This window comes from Gallinula chloropus, assembly GCF_964237585.1.
Source record: "Gallinula chloropus genome assembly, chromosome: 9".
Classification (NCBI taxonomy): domain Eukaryota; kingdom Metazoa; phylum Chordata; class Aves; order Gruiformes; family Rallidae; genus Gallinula; species Gallinula chloropus.
In genome coordinates, this window is record NC_140094.1 from 12,616,261 (window position 1) to 12,635,643 (window position 19,383).

Below are 19,383 nucleotides of genomic sequence, written 5' to 3' on the forward strand. Positions count from 1 at the left end.
AGCACAACCACCACTGAGCTGGGCAATGATGCTGGCAGCACTTACATGAAGGCACATTTAAGAAAGGTTTGTAGTGCTCCCAACATCCCAAATTCCAGGTCCTGCCTTCCCTGTGAGTCCAAAGGGGACACACACACACACTAAACTGCCTGCAAGCAATGGTTGGTATTGGTCTGCCATCTCATTTCATTTTAAAAAAAGGATAATAAAATACTCACTTTATCTTTCCACTTTTCCTACAGAAGTGTTCAGTTTTAGAAAACAAACACAAGTCATCTCCTTATTTCCCACGGTAGAGCACTCTGATGGAAAAGTGGGTAGGATAGAGGTGGAGGCTGCACCTTCTGACTTGTTCTGCTCCTAGTCACTGCTATTTAATGAAATAATACTGTTTGCCAATTTGAAAACTGCACAGTGCCATCTAGCCAAAAGCAAAAAGGAAAATCAAAACGGATCAGCAACCAGGAGCTGTAAAATACAGCCACCCCTGGCACTTGGGCACTACATCACAACTGGAAGCTTTTAGTATTGTGGCGTGGGCATTAGCCCAGTAAAGTGCAGGGGGAAATGTAGCAAATAAACAGCATCTCTTACCAGCACTCTGTGTAAATATTATGCATGTGCTGGAAGGGGTAACAAGCCTCGCTCAGCCAAGCCAGACAAGTGAGAGCTTTACTGCCTTCTCAGAGCAGCAGAAGAAACCCACAGAAGAATTGCTTTTACAGCCATCCTGTGTACAAGCCGTGCAGAAGCAAGCCATGGCTTAGCCTTCTTACACCGGATGGTATTTTCACATTTTTATTCCAAATATATTTGTCATTGCACGCTTGAACATGTGAGTCATGTACAATTTCAGGTGCACAAAATGAGATTATAAACGCTGACAACAGCCAAACTAGCAGATAACAAGCAACTGGCCATCAATAATGGCCAGAATCTGAAGCTATGAATATACTGTGGCTGTGTCAGAGGTTGTGTTGGGGTTTACAGTAGGACCTCAGCATACTTAATTTTGAGGGTGCTTCTAGACACGTTAACACTGAATTGTTTGGTAATTCAGGGAAGCAGAATAAGATGGCCAAAAAAAAATAATATTAATTTTCATTTGGAATCTATATGGATACTTGAACTCCAGCCTTTAGGGTTAAAGGGCAAATGCCTTATAATTCATTATGCCACTCATCCAGCCAGTTTCACAAATACAAGTGACAAGTCATTCCAGCTCCCTGTGCTATTTGGTTTAGGTATATTGATCCTGAGAGAGTTCTCCTGGTGATATCGAAGACTACATCCACAGGGCTCCAGAGGAATGCAAAGTCTGATATTAGGGGCTTATTAAACATTCTGAGTCAGGTCTTGAGCTGGTGTAAATTAACACAGCTCCATGGAAACAAATAAAAAAAACCCCAACAGCCAGCCTATGCAAGCTAAGAATTCAACCCACGGTCTTCATACAGAAGAAATAATTTCTCTTCTAAAATGGGCATTGAAAGCTGGGATTTGCCCTGCCTGTTTCTGAGTAATGCTGCCTTCCTCCTGAACCACAGACTACGATAGGAGCTCAAGGACAGCAAGGAACAGAAATTTTTCTTTTATCATTAATATCAGCAGAATTCTCAGCAGGTCTGAAGGCAAAGATGAATTTGTGGATAAGCCCAAAGAATCATGAATATTTGTTTGAGGATTATCTACATTTATTTAAATCTTAGAAGCACTTTCCGGTCCTATGCTGCTCATTCAATTCCAACAGATCAGGTTTTTTCCCCCCCTCTCCCAACCCCAGTGCCATTCTTCCTCCATTCTGATCTCTGAACACAGAACAATGACATTTTTTCCCCAACAAATCCTCAACCAGGTCTCAATATTCAGCTGACTCATCAGTCCTCCTGAGGCTAGAGAAAGGCCCTTTGACAAATCTAAAATAACTCTTCCAATGGATTTCAGGGCAGCTAAGACTAAACTTACAATCTCCCTTATACTTATACACATGGAAAGTTCAAAACCTTTATGGCATCAAAAAGATACTCTAGTGAATAAAAGAATACCCCAATTCACCAGACTCATACCGTAATTAAATTGGCTATTAAACTTCTCACAGTTGATAATGTTGAAACGATAGGGAACTTCTACTTTCATGTCCTGGACTGCAAAGTAGAACCATTGGTGATGCTGGTTGCTGTTCACATCTGCATTCATAATTAAGTCATACTCAAACCTGTAAAGGAAGATCAGAAAAAGTGGTGGTCAACAACACCCAAACAGTCTGCCACAGAACCTGCTGAAGATAACAGGCTACACAAACTCATTAATATCCTGTGAGAGTTGAAGAACACCATCAAACAGTGTCCAAACACAGCACTAAATACTGTCACTGTGTTAGTCATGACAAAACACTTTGAGTTCCTTCTTCTCTCACTCATTATTTTCATGACATCTAGGTACTGGAAGGCATGATAAGCTCTGTGTGGTATAACCTGCTTCCCTGACCAACCCTTTCCAAACCTAGGAGCACTCCACCATTTCACACTGTGATCACAGCAGAGGCAGGTTGGGATACAGCCACCTCAGGTGTACTTACTCACGCACTTGGATGGCTTTGCGGAGGTTTCCCGATTCAAACTTGGAGAGGAATGTCAGACAGCCTGGAGCAGCTGGGCTTGAATGACTGCAGTAGATCAAAGCAAGGATACCTATAACAGGTTGGTTCAAAGACAAGCATTCCCCAGCACCTTTAGTATACTAAAATAGGTTTTAATTTCTTTTTTTCATAAGCAGCACTTTGAGAAGTAGCAAGAGGTAAGCAAATCCATACACATCCTATTCAATGCAGCATTCTTCTCTACTATTGCTCAGTGATTCCAAACCACACTTCCTTTTCCCTTGCCAACACCCCTCCCTTTGTCCGTGCTCACATTTGCTTTCTTTGTTACTTCACACACTGAGTTACTCTCATTAGCTTGTTAATTGTACAAGATATCTTTAGACAATTACTATACATTCACTCTTTCCTCATCTATAGTTTCCTTGTCCTAAAGACAGAAGCCCTTAAATTCATCTTGAACAGCTTCATAGCTCTCTCCTACTTTCAACCGTCCTTCACCTTTTTTTTTTTTCCTCTCAAAAAAAAGGTTGCCCAAGTCACTCATTCCTCCTCTTAATGCAATTTCTTCATATTTGGGACTCTCTCAACTGCCACATTTTACATCTTCTCAAAGACCACAATTGCTGGCCATAGCTGAGCACTTAACAGTTCACGAGGCTGAATTCAGGTTTTCAGAAGCATTTTATAACTGCCACACCTTTCGGGACACATCTACAGCCTGTGACACCTGCCCCAAAGCCAAATATAAGGAATTTACTCCTACTGAATATTTTTTCCCATTGGGCCTTTACCTCCTAGGATATTTCTTCTATACCTTTATCAGAGCTGAACATTTATACTGAGCTTGCTACCTATCCCAGCACTGGAAATGGCCCTGGTTACAGTACTTGATTTAAGTTACCCACCTTGGCTTGTCTAAATCAAAAACAGTTCTGCCTATCACATCACCTGGCTGGATTAAGCGGCGAACATCTTCGAGTACTTTCTCTCTAGGAAAAATAAAAGTAAATACATTAAAAGTTGTAACAAACACTGTGAGAAATCTTGGTATAGGGTAATCTTTTAGTAGAAATGTGAAGAGGCTTAGGAAATTATTTTGAAGGACTGGTAAGAAAGAGGATTTCCATGTGCTAACTCCAGGTGAACGTCATTTGTGTGTGTGAATATTTATTTATTTATTTATTTATTACCACAAGAAAGCTCCTGCTTTCCTGTTACAAATAGTAATAGGAACAAGCCTTTGGGGTTACGTGAATGATTTTGTAAAATTTGTTATTCTCTACAGTATTCTGTCATATTTGATTTATCCCCAGTTCTTCCCAGTCAATGTCATCCTCCCAAATGGCCAGTCTTGCCCTGTGAGGAAATATCTGCCATAACTTATAAACCTACTAGTCTGTCTTGTAGCAAATCTCGACTTTAAATCAAGCTAATTTCTACTCATTATAAAACTGAAGTCTTCTGATCCCTAAAGATGATCAAATATGGAACACCAGATTGTCTTCCTGACCTTTGCAGCAATCATGTTATGCCCTGAAGCATGATATGATTATTCCCATTTTAGTTGTATGTTTACACGTTATTATAGTCATAAAAGCAAATCTTCTAGAGCAACAGTGCAAGGAGAAGACGGTAGAGTGATTTTGCCTCCAAATAAGATTTTTAGCTTTTATATTTGCTGCAGAAGCAATCGTTATCTCTCGGGAGGTCAGCAATCGGTGGTCTTCACAAATACTATTTGATTAGTGTTGATTAACTTTAATGTTTAGCACAGAATCCAGGCTTGCTGGTATCTGCAAGTAACTTTCTACACCACTGAGAAGAAATGTAAAGTCATTGCACACAGTTACACATGGAACAGATGAAATGGTAGTTGTAAGAAGAGCTTCCTCTCCCAGCACAGCTTCAAAACACAGCTTTCCCTTCATCTGAACTCCTAAAGTAACATAAGAAAAAAATCAGCAGCCTCTAGCAGCGTGCCATAGGGGAGATCTGATTATTTCTTTCTGCATGTTGCATGTCATATATGCTGTCTTCTCCTAGTAGGCTGGGCAGCAGGGAAGGAGAGCAGCTTACTTATCTTGCCCCTGGTGAAGCTCTCTAGCTCATGAGATACATCCCAGAAACAGAAGCACATGCTATGGAAGGAGAAGTGGCTTCTGGAGGACCCCATGGAGCAGACAGAGAGCAAGAGGCATGGCAAGAAGGGACACAGCAGTAGAAGGACATGACAGGTTGATTCCCAAGAACAACCTGACACAGGCACACAGCTCCAGGAGGACAGAAGGGATTTTCCCTTAAAAAGCCAGATGTGACCCATGGTTGCGCACGCTAAAGGTGGCTGGATTAAGAGAAAGACTGAAGGCAAAACCGTGTCCTGAAAGGGCACAGAGTCTTCTCCATCTCCAAAATGAACTTGTTCTCATTTGTCTTCTAACAAGGTCACAGATTCACAACAACTTCTAGGCTTTGGTCTATCTACTTTAAGGAAAAGCTATGAGTAAATCTACATCAGAGCTTTGACCAGCTTAGAGCTCCTCAGCACATGTAGGTATATTGATATCTTTATCAATATTTAATCAATAACAATTTTGAATATGAGACAGAGGAGTCTTTATGGATTTACAGAAGCCATTAAAATCTCACTCCAAGGCTGCCACTACCCTGTCACCTATAAGACAAAGAAAGCAACTCAGACAATCCACAAAAGCAACTCAAACAGTTCACAATCATCCACTGACACACAGAAAGTCCATGTCAGAGAGAGGAAATAAGCCTGCTGATTGTAATCCAGGCAGATACAATTTTCCTTTCCTCAGGAGCAAACCCTAAATCAAATGATCCTGCTGTTTGGCCTACCTCCTTACGACCAATCACTGGACAGCCCAAAATTCATTCTATAACTTCCTAAAACATTTAGAAATATGATAGTCAAAACATACATAAAGCCTTTTTGAACCCAAGAGCTCTCATTGTGGTAGTTGTAGAAAAGCACAATCACCTTTGAACCCCATACTTGCGCTCCAACATGGGCTTGCTGTAAGGAGGAGGCTGGTGACCCCAGAAATCAGGGAATGCCAAGTCTTTGTAGCCTGGTATGGACTTAACACAGTTGGCCCTAGCTATGTAGAAGCGAGGGCTGTGGAATGGGATATCCCCTTGGTGTTTCTCCAGAAGATCTGTCACTACGTCAAAGCTCTCCAGGCTCCCTCCGGGACCAGGACTGATTGAGGCCTCACGTTCAGGGTAAGCCATTTTTTTGTACCAAGCAGCATCTTTTGGGAGAGGATGCAAAGTAAGTGTGTGACTCCAGGGTGGATCATCTTCTTCACCAGAGTCTGCATCTTGGGCTGCTTCTGCAATGTCTCTCTTTTCATCAATCTGATCTCTTCTGCATTTCTCCTCCTTTGTCTGCAGTGGGACTTCGAAATCCTTTTCCCCTGGATCTGGCCCCATCTCTGTGACATTTTGGATTCTCCATCTGTAACTTGAATGTTTCGCAGAAGTAGCACTTGGAATGAAATGAGAGGGAGCAGAGGGAGAATTCTCTGTCCTGTCCTCCAAGCTTTTCTCTTCCTCAGATTCTGATTCAAGCTCCTTTAAATTTAAAAACCAGAAGAAATTAAAAGAAACTAAAGACAGATTGTGCCTCCTTCCAGAGGAAACCTTTCAAGAAAAGAAGAGAAAATATTTACAAATCTCCCCAAACTGTACTCATCCAATAAGACAACCAAAGAAAAATCAGTTGATGGACCACCTGCCAGAATTTCTTTATCCATAAAGATGTTTCAACAGTAGTCCTCAGAAACTAAAAGGATCAGACTGAGTCATCTGGGTGAGTCATCTCCAACCAAAGCTGATATTTCTAACAAATTAGGGAAGATAATTTGCAAGGGTTTTTTTCTTTTCTTTTTTTTTTAAGAATGTAAATGTTACAGCTGTCTAAAGGAGGCCAATCTGTCATGCAAAACTCCACCCCTGCCTTCATGAAAGTGTATAAATTAATCCCGTTTGTCTACTTATGGTCACAATAAACATCACAACGTTTTGTCTGCAGGAGATATGTTAAGCCAGTGGTCCTTTCCAGATTTATATTTGAATCACAGCTTTCAGTTCTCCCAAACTCCAAGACTTATAATGAGTGCAATACTCCTCTTCATTTCTCGTCCCAAGCTGCAATAGAACGATTTGAACCATGCATTTCACTCAGTGGCAGTGCAATCTTCTCCATCACTTCCTTCAAAACACTAGATGACAGTATTTATTTTCCACATCTCATTCTGATCTTGATATTGCCATTGAAATTGCCAGCAAAGATTCAAATTATTATCTGACAGATTTCTCATGTGGCAATTGATTCAATAGTGCTTATTTAATCCATACCCAGTCAAATGTGCATCAAACATCATCACTCCCTTTCTATCATTCTTGATTCACACCAATAAACTGCAGCAAAAAAGTCTTAGTCTTGATTTCTCCACTCTTATAAGACATCTAGCTTTCTTTTTGCAATAGCCTTGTCTAGTTATCCCTTGTCAGTGGTCCCTTTCAAGGAGTCTAATAAATTCTTAAATATTCAGAAATAAAGGAAGCCATACTATGACAGTACCTGAAAATTATAAGAAAGTTCTGGACACAATGCTTCATATTGTTGAAGTTCTTCCTCTGGCCGGTCAAGCGCTGGCCTTGACCTTAATTTGTTCACATCTGTCTCCAAGTCACAATCCTACAAAAGCAGAATTAGAAAAGCACATATATTAAACATACCCCACAAGATGACTGTTAAAGTAATATTCTGCATAATACCTTTGGTTTCTAACAATATACTCATTTAATGAGTCCTATTACTCTCCTTCCCATGCTCATAAAGGCTGTTAAAGTCATTTTATGGAATGGAAAATAGAAGTACAATAGGAAAGATGACATAGTGAAAAAGTGGAATTTGATGTATTGGTATTGGTGTACTTAAGTAGAGATACCATGAAAAGATGATTTAAAAAAAAATAAATCAAGACTGAAACTTGAACCTTTTTAAAAGTATCTCAGCTTAGAGGGTTTCAAAATGAGACACGAACTACTAGTTATTTCTGGGCATATCACCTATGCCCTGGCTTATGTTGTGTAAACCAGCAGGCACAGATCCTCAAGATATAATTGGCAATATTCTGATTCAAAGAAGCAATAATCAAACAAATGTATATTTAACAAGAAAATTCTCAAAGCATATCAAAGGCAAAATTCTCCTCACAGGCTATCAGCAAAATTAGGCAGCTTGACACTTCTACCTTTGATTTTAACAACCACATGGTTTCCTTGAGTGCTTACCAATCAAACAGAAAGGCCCACCTCTGCATCTCTGAACTTGCAGACACCAATTGCTTACATTTTATTTTTAACTCTTAATGCTGCGTATTAAAAAAATCTGTGAAACTCTTGTGCAATCTATCTTCTATAATTTCCAACTTTCTTGTTATTTTTCTATAAAATAAAAGTTTCAGAGCTTCTCTACGAGCAAATCAGGGACAAGAACCATATCTGAAATTTCCACAATCAAAGGCAAATGTGCACTGATGTGCAACCTCCTCCATTCAATAAGCCATTAGTAAGCATGCCCTACCAAATGCCAGCAAAGATGTGATTTGCTCCTGATAAATAGACAAATTTCTAAAGTGGTTATAAATAAAAAAAATAGGATTTGCCAGAACACCAAAGCATCCATGGCATTTCAAACCCTGAGACACATTTGTCTTGCAAATCAGTTTCAACTGCTATTTGGGCCTTGCTGAAGACACAAGTGAAGAGCTTCACAGACTATTTGAGGTCAGTTTAAAAGGATTTGCTAATAACAGCATCAGAAGCTTCAAACTTGCTCAAGATTTGGCTTGAGAAGAATCCACGATTTTGAGTTTCATAAACTGTCTGAACAGGTTGGCTTGGTAAAGTCAAGTTTCAGTTTGGTGGGTATTACATGGATGTGTCTTATGTACCTGTGAAAATGTAAATCACATCAATATCAGGAAACATTATGCAAGCAATATTGCTGAAAGTTCATTATCCATACCCTGCTTGCTTTCCCTTTAGAAGGATTTGTCATGGGATATATACGACCAGCACCCCAAACAAACAGTACTTAAAACTTCAGAGCAAGTTCTTAGGCAAAGAAAAAAAATATCATCTTTCTCACATCTACTTGGTAAATCCCTATGAATAATGAAATAGTTCAGAGGCACATAGGACCTGTAACTGCATAAATAACTAATTAAGGGAGGAGATAAATTCACTATGAACCTTATTCCTAATAAACATCTTGACAAGCTCTAGTATTCAGATAAAAACAGCCAGAGAGGGGCAAGTTAGGACACTAAGGTAATGTGGTTTGTTTTGGTTTTTAACTTCCATTTTTTATTGGGTGACATCAGTTTAATAGTCGAGGAGAAAAAGACTGGGCAAGTAATGAAAACACCCTTCCACAGAAGTCTTGATCATATCTAATTAGACTGTATTTGCAACTTCATTTCTTTAATTTGCCTTCCCAAACCACTTTATGTGGGTAAGACTTATTAGCAGCATTCACTACTTCACATTGGTGTATGCATTTGCATCTACTGTGACAACAAAGTTTGCACTCTCATTATCAGTAGTTAGCACTTGGTTTTGGGGTATTTTTTTGCCAGTTAGGTCATGAAAGAAAGCAAAGGGAGAAGTCATAAAAGTCTTGTATAATTCATTGTATTATTTGTCTGCATGCAACGACTAGTAAAGAATGTAAGGTTCAAATGGCCCAGTTGTGGCTTAAAGGATCTAACCTTTTTCATTAGCATAGATGCACAGCCCAGATATGCTCTAATATGTGAAGGAAAAGGAAGACTAGTTAGAGTAAGCGTCATTTCTGGCATCAAAGACCGAGCATTTAACCCTGACTCTGTGTGTTTCTAATAGTCTCTCTACAAGGACAGAGAAGTCACCAAACCCACACTGTCTAAGCATGGCAACTAGGATAAATGCAGAGGACTCTCTTCAATGTAAGTCAGTGCTTTCTCTTCTTCCAAGTATCCTTTCATTATCCTATTATTTGTGGAGTGTGTTTATGTGGGACCACATGCTTATCTACATTCTCTGCTTAGACAGCTTATCAGGATGTCAAAACAGACAATTAAAAATTTTAGTTATCCACGTACTGGAAAGTAAGGAAACTATAGCTCATATACCTACTTCCTCCTTAGTCTCCTCATTATCTAGGTCTTTTTCAGTCTCTTCCTCTCCATCACTTTCACAGTCACCTGCAGAAATTGAGAAAGGGGTAGAAGCAAAGACATTCAAACCTAATATCCCTCTCAGGCCTCCACAGAAATAAGCACAATCTCTGTGTGTGCCGCACATGCCTTCAAACTATAGCCCACCATAATCCATTTTTTAATCTAGTATAATTGAATTTGGCACCGAATCTCCCACTTTTTAAAGCTCTGTTCTCTTGGACTCAAGCATTGCCTTTCAAAACCATGACAAATGTCACCATGATACAGATCCAACTCATATTACAAAGCAATACAGAGTTTTTCTGCTTGGCTGCAATGATATTACAGGATGCCCTTAATCTATACTATCTAGATTAGGGTGTTTTACTGCTATCATCATTACAGTATTTGAGCATCTTCCTTATGAAACTGAAAGCAACAGAGAAATCGCTTGCATGTATCATGGAGTCTGCTCTTTCTCCTCTTCCGTGAAGTGTCTGTCCTGCCTGTACTTAAGTTCTACTTTTCAGCAAGTACTCACATCTTTTACTCATACAGTGTGATTACTATCTTACTATTTTACAGAGGACAAAGGACAATACTTCCCGTAATTCTTTAGTGAAAAAGCTGCAGGGCAGTGCTCCTCACTCAAAACAGTCACTCCTAGGCACAATTCTATCTCTCTCCCTGTTACTGTTGCAGAGCAATGGCATCTCCAACTCTGCCATGCCCATGCTGTTCCATTATTTTTTGCATAAACAAGATACTTGTTTCCTTGCTCTTTTTAGTCTTCTCTCATTTATCCTTCAAACAGAATCTCTAAGCTTTGAGAAAGCCCAAAAGTAGCTTCATCTCTGCTGAGTGACACAATAGGCCATCAGATTAATTTTAACACAAAACCTCAGGACAAGGCTACTGAGACTCCCTTCCCCAGATCCCACATTTAATTCTCTTGTCATGTTCCTTTTCCTCAGTCTTTTACCCTTCAGCCATTTACCTTCAGATCCCTCACACTGAGGTTCAATCTTGGTGTTCCCAGGAAGAGGGAAGGAATAGGAACTTCTTACTGTTGCCACAGGTAGATGCTCCTTGGGGTGGCACTTCCTCAGAATCTGAGTCACCATGTTTATGAGAGGATCCAGGTTCTTGCAAGATAAACAGTCCTAGGAACCACAGGAGAACAGTGTTAAGAGTAATCTCTTACAATTGTCCTATTACATACAATCACTCAGAGCAGAGGCATTATTCTGATCAGGACATGAAATCTTTATGTTTATGGTGCTTTTTTCTGCTCCCTCCTTGGTTTTTGGTGTTTTATTTTTTTCTTTTCTTTCTTTTTACCACTGACAGGAACATGCCTAGAACAGTAAGACCTGAAGGCTCTGTGGTCAATTTCTTACAGGCTAGCCTGGACCTTAGGGCACTTCTGTTGAAGTAAAAAGTGATAGAACAAGAGGAAATGACATCAAGTTGTACCAGGAGAGGTTTAGATTGATAGTAGGAACAATTTATTTACCAAAAGGGTGATCAGTCATTGGAACAGGCTGCCCAGGGATGTAGTTGAGTCACCATCCATAGAGGTATTTAGAAGATGCACAGATCTGGTGTTTAGGGACATGGTTTAGTGGTTGGATTTAACAGTGCTAGGTTTATGGTTGGACTTGATAATCTTAAAGGTCTTCTCCAGCCAAAACGATTCTCTGTCATTTAGAAGACACAACAACCCCTAGCTGTGCTCTAAGACATTATATTTGGGGTATATTGAAGGAAGAAGACAGCACTACATTAATTTGTGTAGGCTAGAAGAGATGTGTTAATACAGATTAAAAACATCCTGCAGGGAGCCTATGTATATATTTTGGCTGCCAGCTGACACCAAAATCTGTGCTCCTGCGTGTCCACCACCACTCCAGTCAGAGCTATCATGTCAAAACTAACAAAGGTAAGCTAGCACAGTTACACTGAGCACAATGCATACTCAGAGAGCATTCCCTCTGTACTCTATCTGATACGGTTATGTCCTAGACCCAAGAGTTAGTCTGAAAGATCAGTATATATTACCTAGTCAGAAAATGCTGGATTCCTGCAGTATCCCACACTTTCTACTCCTATAACCCAGAGCAGGAATTAAAAGTGTAAGGAACAGCTGTACTTTGAAGACATAGAATATTTTTCTGGTTTTATTACCATGTTATGCAAGTGAACTCCATGGTCTTTTGTTGCAAAGAGAACAACCCCCTCCCCCAGAACTAAAAGCAAAGACCCCCAAGAGATAATAGTAGGTGTGTATCTTTAATGTAACAGACTCAGGGAATTCAGATAAGCAAATTACAACTGCTGCACTAAAGTGCAGTTGTTTAAAACCAATAGATGCAATGCTCAGGCAACCAAGCCTTCCGATTTCCCCCAAGTACAGAGCATCTATACCACAGCCTTCATCAGAGAGATTGACTAATCAGTGTCGCCTCCTAAGTTCATAAGTTGTACTGTGCCTATCAGCATGTTATCTCTAGTGGCCTGGGACTAAGACTTAGCTCATCAGAACATGAATGCAAGTCAAATAAACAGCATGAATATTCTATAAGGCAAAAGAGGAATATTACAATACATTCTAACACCATTTAATTTTTTTTTTGCATCCTTTCAGCACAGACAAAGTGGAACAGGCCAGTGGCAGAATACATGTTGTTGTCGTCTGACAATCCAGTTAGAATTCAGGCTGGACAAAAAGGTATTTAGCAGAACCAGGAAGATGACCAAACATTATAATCAGGAACAGGTATTGGTTTTGGGCTGGTGGGTTTTTTTTCCTCCTCTTTTTTTTTTATTTTCTTTTTTGTTGTACAGGATTTTATTCTGTTTTCTCATGTATGATTGAACGGCATTATGAGATTGAGTGGGATTAACCAGGACTCCTGTAGGGAGGCTAGAAAAATCATCTAAAGCTGACATGCTTACAAGACTCACTACAAGAATCTTAATATGTATTTCTAGATCTCTGGCTGTTAGAAACAAGGGGGAGAGAAAAGACAATTTTGAAAGCATCTCCAAGGAAAGTTTTATTGTAGTTAGAGCAAATACCAAGGAGAACTGGTTTCTATTTCCAGTTTTTCAATTTATTCACTCTCTCACATAGTGTTTGCTTGCCTTTGCTTGTTATTAAAGGAAATATAAGGAAAGTTTGTCTACATATGGGAACAGAATAACATTATTGAACAGTGTTGCTATAGCTTACTAAAACTTCTGGTTTTTACTAGAATAGTGAACACAGGACTGTGCAAATGGCATCGGGCCAACCAACTGAATTGAGATAATCAAGAACAACGCATGTTCATCCAGAAAATGAACTTCCTCAGATGGGGTTATTCAGTAATGTCGTTTCAAAGTCATGTTTTTCATTACAGCAAATTAGCTTACAAGTGTAAAGGAGCCTTCAGATACCTTAGAGGGAATCTGTGGGACTGTTTTCATTACTCTTCATAAAATTATCTCAGATTCCAAGATAACAGAGTTTACAGTTGACTGAAAAATGTTGTATCACTGTTTACCAGAAAAGCCTTCTTTGCTGACATCTGAGAAATAGACAGAAAACTGCTCTACATGTAAACTATCCCATTTATTTTGCAGTGGGACATTGTGAATGAGGGAAGAGACTGAACCCTTAACTCAGAAAACTCATGTAAATATCACCTGAATTCAGGGGAGCTGCTTTTCAGCCTCCACACTCAATCTTTTCTCTACTGAATCTGGAATAGTCCAGATATTATGATACGGATATGATGTATACAAAAAAGGTCTCAATATGACAGTAAGGCAAAAGGTAATGATGCTAACTGATGCTACCACTGGGAAATAGAGTGGAGCATAGGATAATATTATCCTAGAGTAGACCCTAGCACAGGAAAGCAGAAGAGAAACCAAGCAAGCTTAAGAAATAAGATGGATAAACGATAAAAGAGCAAAATCAGTCTCTCCTAAAGCAGATACAAACCTGTTTTCTTGTCTCAGAGCAAGCATCACTCTGTCACTGCACACAAAGCCAGCCAGTTGCTAATGTGAACATACCGTTTAACTGCCATGAAAAAAGTCTAAGCAGAGATTGGAAAGAGAAATGAAAGCAGAGTGTGCTTCCTTTTCACAAATTATTTCATTATCTTAAATTATTTTTCATTCCAGCTAGCAGCAGAATTCAAAATATCTCTAAACTCTCCTCGTATAAAATAGCGGTCACTTCTAATCTATGTAAGGAGACAGTCTTTGAACTGTTGGCTCTTGCTGTAAAGACATAAGCTTAAGGGCTGTTAAAAGCTCAGGTATTTCAGCTGTCCATCAGCCCATACAATAAGCTGCTGGAGAGGTTTCAATTGAAAACCAGCCTTGTAAATAGGAGCTCCAGTGGAGGTTGTTAAAACTATTTCAACAGATTAAATTTTTGTTTTAAGAAGTTCCAGCAGAACTTTTCTGGCCAGCTTTTAACGCATTTAAAATCTCATTAGCTGCTGAGAGTTTGGTCAAGGCTAATCACCACATCACTTTCCTAAAGGCAGTAATATATTGTCTACACATACAAAGAGTTATTGCTTTCCCAAGCAGGACTTGTTCATCTCGCCCTGTCTCTGTCTCTTACTACATCCTGCAGTTCTTCTCAGAATAATAGATTTCCCATTTTCTGTGTGCCACAAAGATTATGAATATTTTACTACCAGAGGCAGCTTCAACCTCAGGTCAGAGTAGGGAAGAGTGTGAATGAGACCTCACAGGGCTGCCAGACTCCTCCTGACACCTCATGTCTTGGAGAGACACTGAAAGACTGACAATATGCCAACAGTGAGGGAACGTTGAGCTTTGAATCTACTAACCTTGGTAATTTCCCTCCCAAGATCTTCCTAGTAGCATGTAATAGAAAATAAGCAGAGTGGAGGCCCCCGAAGCTGTCATTTCCGCTCCACTTCCAACCTTTGGAAGGATTAGAATTATCAGCATTCACTTAGTGTGTCACTTCCTTTTTGTTCACCCAAGGTGACCCCATGTTTGTATTTTCCATGGGGTTGCTCCCAGGCTGAGCTATCAGGAGATGTTAGCTCAGAGAGCTACATGGGGTGTAGAAGGCTCTTGAGAGGGAACAAGCTGATGTCTACCCCCAAGCAGCTGTTGCCATCCACCCTATTCAAGTTTCTGCAGACTAGGGACTTCTCACTGACAGACACCACGCTCCCCTGAAAGATCTGCTGGTCCTGGACACCTTATCCCATCTGAAAAAGTGGTCAATTCCTCATGAGGAAAATGAAGTAAAACACTCTACCAATCTACTACATGCTACTAGTAAGAATATCTCCCAGTCACAGGAGAATTGTTCATTACATCAGCGGGAAAGATGAAGAAGCAAATAGACCGGATCATAAGGATTTTCTGTAAAAGGGGACAGGTTTTTCATTCTGTCAGTGATGATCCTCATGCCCATGTCATCTTTCTTTATGGACCCATGTTAATGTTTCACAAGTGGGGTCTTGTGAAAAACAGTTGATGGATGTTTCTCATTAGCAAAGGCCTAGCCAAATCAACACTTTCTCTTTGTGGAAACGACTAGGTGGAATTATCCATCTGGATATCTGAAAGGAAATGTCTCACGCAACACCAAAGCAATGTTTCTGTGGAGATACTGCACTGTTCTTTGGGAAAGGAAGTCCAAGCAGACAGCAGGGTCCACAGGAGAGGGGAAAAAAAGCATTAAAAAGCCTGAATTAGAATTCCCATTAATAGGAACTACAGTTAGTTTTAAACTAAAACATTTGAGCTTTTCTGAAACACAGTGAAAAAGTTAATGCTTTTTATTTTAACATTCTTTTTATATGTTATATAAATTCAGGATAAAACTATGAAATTTTCAGCACTGAGGTAAGAACCCAGCACTAACTACCAATCCATCTCACTTAAGCACAAAAGCACCATTTACCTCTACACTTGCGAAGAGAATCTCCATACCCTGGGAATCACAGAAAGTCTCCCTGCCCAGCTGGATGTTGGTGATGTGCTTTAGGCAGAGCAAGAGACCCCTACGAATAGAAATGTAGTTGTTGGAGACATCATTGCGATGCCAATCTTGATAGAGTCTCAGCAACCCACACAGGTAGCCTCTGTTCACTGCCCGTCGGCTGTTAGACTCTGAAAATGAAGAGAAAAAATTGAATTAAACTCTTTCCACTACTCACGCTGCTTGATAAGCACTGAGTAACCACATGGATAATGTTAGACTTTAACATCTACTCACTCTTGCTTAATGGTTTCAGGTAAAAAAGAAAAAAAAAAAGGGGGGGTTGGGTTTTTTTTGTTTGGTTGTTTTTTTGGTGTTTTGGTTTGGTCCCTCCCCTGCCATGTGTATTGCTATTTCCTAAGCATAAGCTTGGCTCTTGGAATTGTACAAGAAAACAAAATGTGGAAATGTTTGCTCCAGAATCCTCCAGGTGAGCCAATGCATGGATGGAGAAATGGCAGAACCTATATCTCCTTCAAAGTGCTAATAAACTTAATTCCAATTGCAGCACCATAACAGTTCCTGAAACTAAAGAGGCTTCTGAGGAGTAAGAAAAACTAAAGAACAGTAAGATTAGTCAACACCATGTCATATAATCATCACAAAGTTTAGTCCTGAAAGAACACTTTGCTGAGATCAAGAGATCCAGAAACCTTGGAGCTGTACAATCCTATTACAGCCAGAAAAGTTACATTTAACTTCCAAGTGCTTTCCCACACATACCTGTGCAACAGAAGCCATGAATCAACTTATTCTGGAAACCCACAGTATTTAACAAAACATGAGTTACAGTGGTTTGAACCTCTTTTCTGTTACTTTTCAGGTCTGAGATTTTAAAGGTCACGTTCAGGTAACGTTTCAAGGCTTCACTGCACAGACCATGAAATAAATATACCTTTTTTTTTTAGACAACCTTTATAAAAATATAAAAGGAAAGTTGCTTCCCTTAATCATGTAGCTCCAGGTTATCAGACTAAAAGGAGAAGGCTATAAAATTCTGTGTAAAATACAAATTCTGCTGAGTATTCTAAAATACATCCCTTCACCCACTGCGTTCTTTGTCCTGCCCCACAGGACAAACATGAAGACATACACAAGCCTCAGTTCCCTCCCTTCAAACTAACCCTGCCTAAACATATTTTCTTGACTGCTCCTGACATCCCTTGCTGCGACACACATTAGAAGCTGTCAGGAGCTCAGTAATCAACCAAGCGGCCAGGTAGCATACGTAAGACTGGAGCTCAGCTCCCTGAATAACAACCTGCATTTGCAGATCACAACAGATGGCTCTTGGTATGGGTTCTCCAGAGCTAGTAGGCTCCAATTCATTTCCAGTTCATTAAACAAAGTGCCAGAGTGTCTCACAACTGGAATGTTAAACTTATCAGTTATATTCTACTATCAGTGCATATTTACAGGACAGTAGAAGGTGCTAGAGGTTAAGACAGAGAAGAGAAAGATGCTACATGATGAACATCAGTAGCAGGGGGACTCCATGGAGAGAACATGCAGAAAGCCAGCAGGCAGCAAATCACAGCCCCAGTGACAGAGTAGATGGAGGTGTTGAAAAGGGAAGGAAGTTGCCTGAAGTTCTCTCAGCCTGCTCGCTGCAGTACATTAGCAAACTCTTACATGAAGATGGGATTGTAGAGTAGTTCTGCTACTGGTCTTGTCCCACAATGTTCTCTACCATTGTCACCACAGGGCAAGCAACAAATACCACCCCCAGACAAGTCTGCCCATCTTAGAATGGTTTGGGTTGAAAGAGATACTCAAGATCATCTTCTTCCAAACCCCTGCCATGAGCACGGACAACCTCCACTAGACCAAGTCACCCAAAGCCCCATCCAGCCTGACCTTGAATACTTGCAAGAAGAGGCCATACAGAATGCCTCTGGGCAACCTGTTCCAGAGCCTCACTGCCCTAACAGTGAATTTATTCTTGCTATCTAATTTAAATCTCCCCTTCTTTTGCTTAAGGCCATTACCCCTTATCCTGTCACTGCTTGCCAACTCATTTTAATCCTGCTGTGCATCTTCACACCATCCAGTTGGCATGCCTCTGCACCAACATGCTGGTCCCACAGCTATTCTGGTCCTACTCAGCTCTGCCCAGTCACCTATACCTTGTCCTGCAGTTCTTTCTTGCACTTTTCTCCCTTGTATGATAATCTCACAGTGACTCTGCCAGTACATCTTGTATTTCGGAGCTCAGTGGTTGTCAGCATGTAGAAGGTCATCCTTCTCCTTTGACCTTCACTCTGTTTCTGTTTTCTATTTGACTTTCTGCAAGAAAACTTTAATTGCTTGAGAATCCCTTATCAATCCCAATGATTTTATTCATGATTTCCTGTTAATCCTCAACCAGCTGTCATGTTTACTAACCTGCAGGATGACTAACCCCTTAAATCAGTCAATCTTCCTCGAAGAATTACTCAGGAAGCTCTGTAAAAGTCAATAAGTATATAAAACATGACAAGAAGAAGAGAGTCGGGGAGTGTAAGGTAAGGACAATTTGGATCAGACTCAGAGCTTCCCTGAACTGTTCAGAGGCAGATGAAATTGGACTAGATCTAGGGATTTATAGCCCCTAGCATTCAGCGCTTGAAGTCTAAGCTTTCTGTGGCAATGTGGATAGGACAAGGAATATAATGGAAAGCACAGTGCCTAGAGCTTCTTGGGGAATTTATTTTTAAATTCTATTTTTAAATTCTATTTTTAAATTTTATTTTTAAATTTTATTTTTTCTCATAAAATGTGTTTGTGATGTTTTCCTCATGTCTCTTAAGACAGATTTTCATGTTTGGATCCCAGCTCCATAGGGACCAGAACACACAACTGTCCCATGCCACAGTCTTACCACTGAATGCAAGCCATGGAGGAAGCGGAGTGAAATGACATCACAGTATTTCCCCTCATGTTTTCTGTAGTACTTGTCACCTTTAAGATCAAAACGGTTGCTTTGAAAAGTGAAGCTGAGATAGTCAGTTCTGCGAGGAGGAGTTAGAAGCAGAACTACAGTTTCCTCAGCACTTCGATCAAAAGCAATGGGAATTACTTGCTGAAGGGGCAAAAAAATCCTGTTCATTTTGTTTCTCCTGTCTGATTTCATTGATTCTCCTCTGCACCCCGTGTTGTCAGTGTTTTTCTTATTTTTTTTCTTGCATTTCTTCAGTTGTATAGTCAATAAAATAGTGAACAAATGAAGGAGGAAGCATGCCAAGACCTCCAGAAGGCAGAATGGAAAAAAGGAGCCCTCCCCACCTGTCTGTGTCTGTTGGTCTCTCCATCCAGGGATGCACCTGCATGGGTATCTATCTAGTTTGGCACAAATACAGATGGTGGAAGGGAATCATACAGGTATGAGCAGCACTGCACAGATTTGTAGGCAGCAAGAACCCACCCCTTATGGAGTAAGTATGCACGATCTGTGTGGTAAGTGGTAAAATGTCCTATGTCTTTTGACCCTTTTGCTGTTATTCTTTCATTAGCCCCCATCACTTCTCCCTGGATGT

General features: G+C 40.1%; 1 protein-coding gene across 1 annotated transcript in view; it reads right to left on the reverse strand.

The window, feature by feature from the left end:
• AGBL1 (AGBL carboxypeptidase 1) overlaps positions 1-19,383 on the reverse strand; it is a gene marked incomplete at both ends in the record, with an annotated part of 284,060 nt that overhangs the window by 209,145 nt on the left and 55,532 nt on the right. The window contains 8 exons of the mRNA XM_084267781.1: positions 2,067-2,215; positions 2,579-2,665; positions 3,508-3,591; positions 5,604-6,199; positions 7,212-7,328; positions 9,815-9,882; positions 10,835-11,000; positions 15,791-15,999. Coding sequence (XP_084123907.1) covers positions 2,067-2,215; positions 2,579-2,665; positions 3,508-3,591; positions 5,604-6,199; positions 7,212-7,328; positions 9,815-9,882; positions 10,835-11,000; positions 15,791-15,999 — 1,476 coding nt within the window. The remainder of the gene's footprint in view (positions 1-2,066; positions 2,216-2,578; positions 2,666-3,507; positions 3,592-5,603; positions 6,200-7,211; positions 7,329-9,814; positions 9,883-10,834; positions 11,001-15,790; positions 16,000-19,383) is intronic.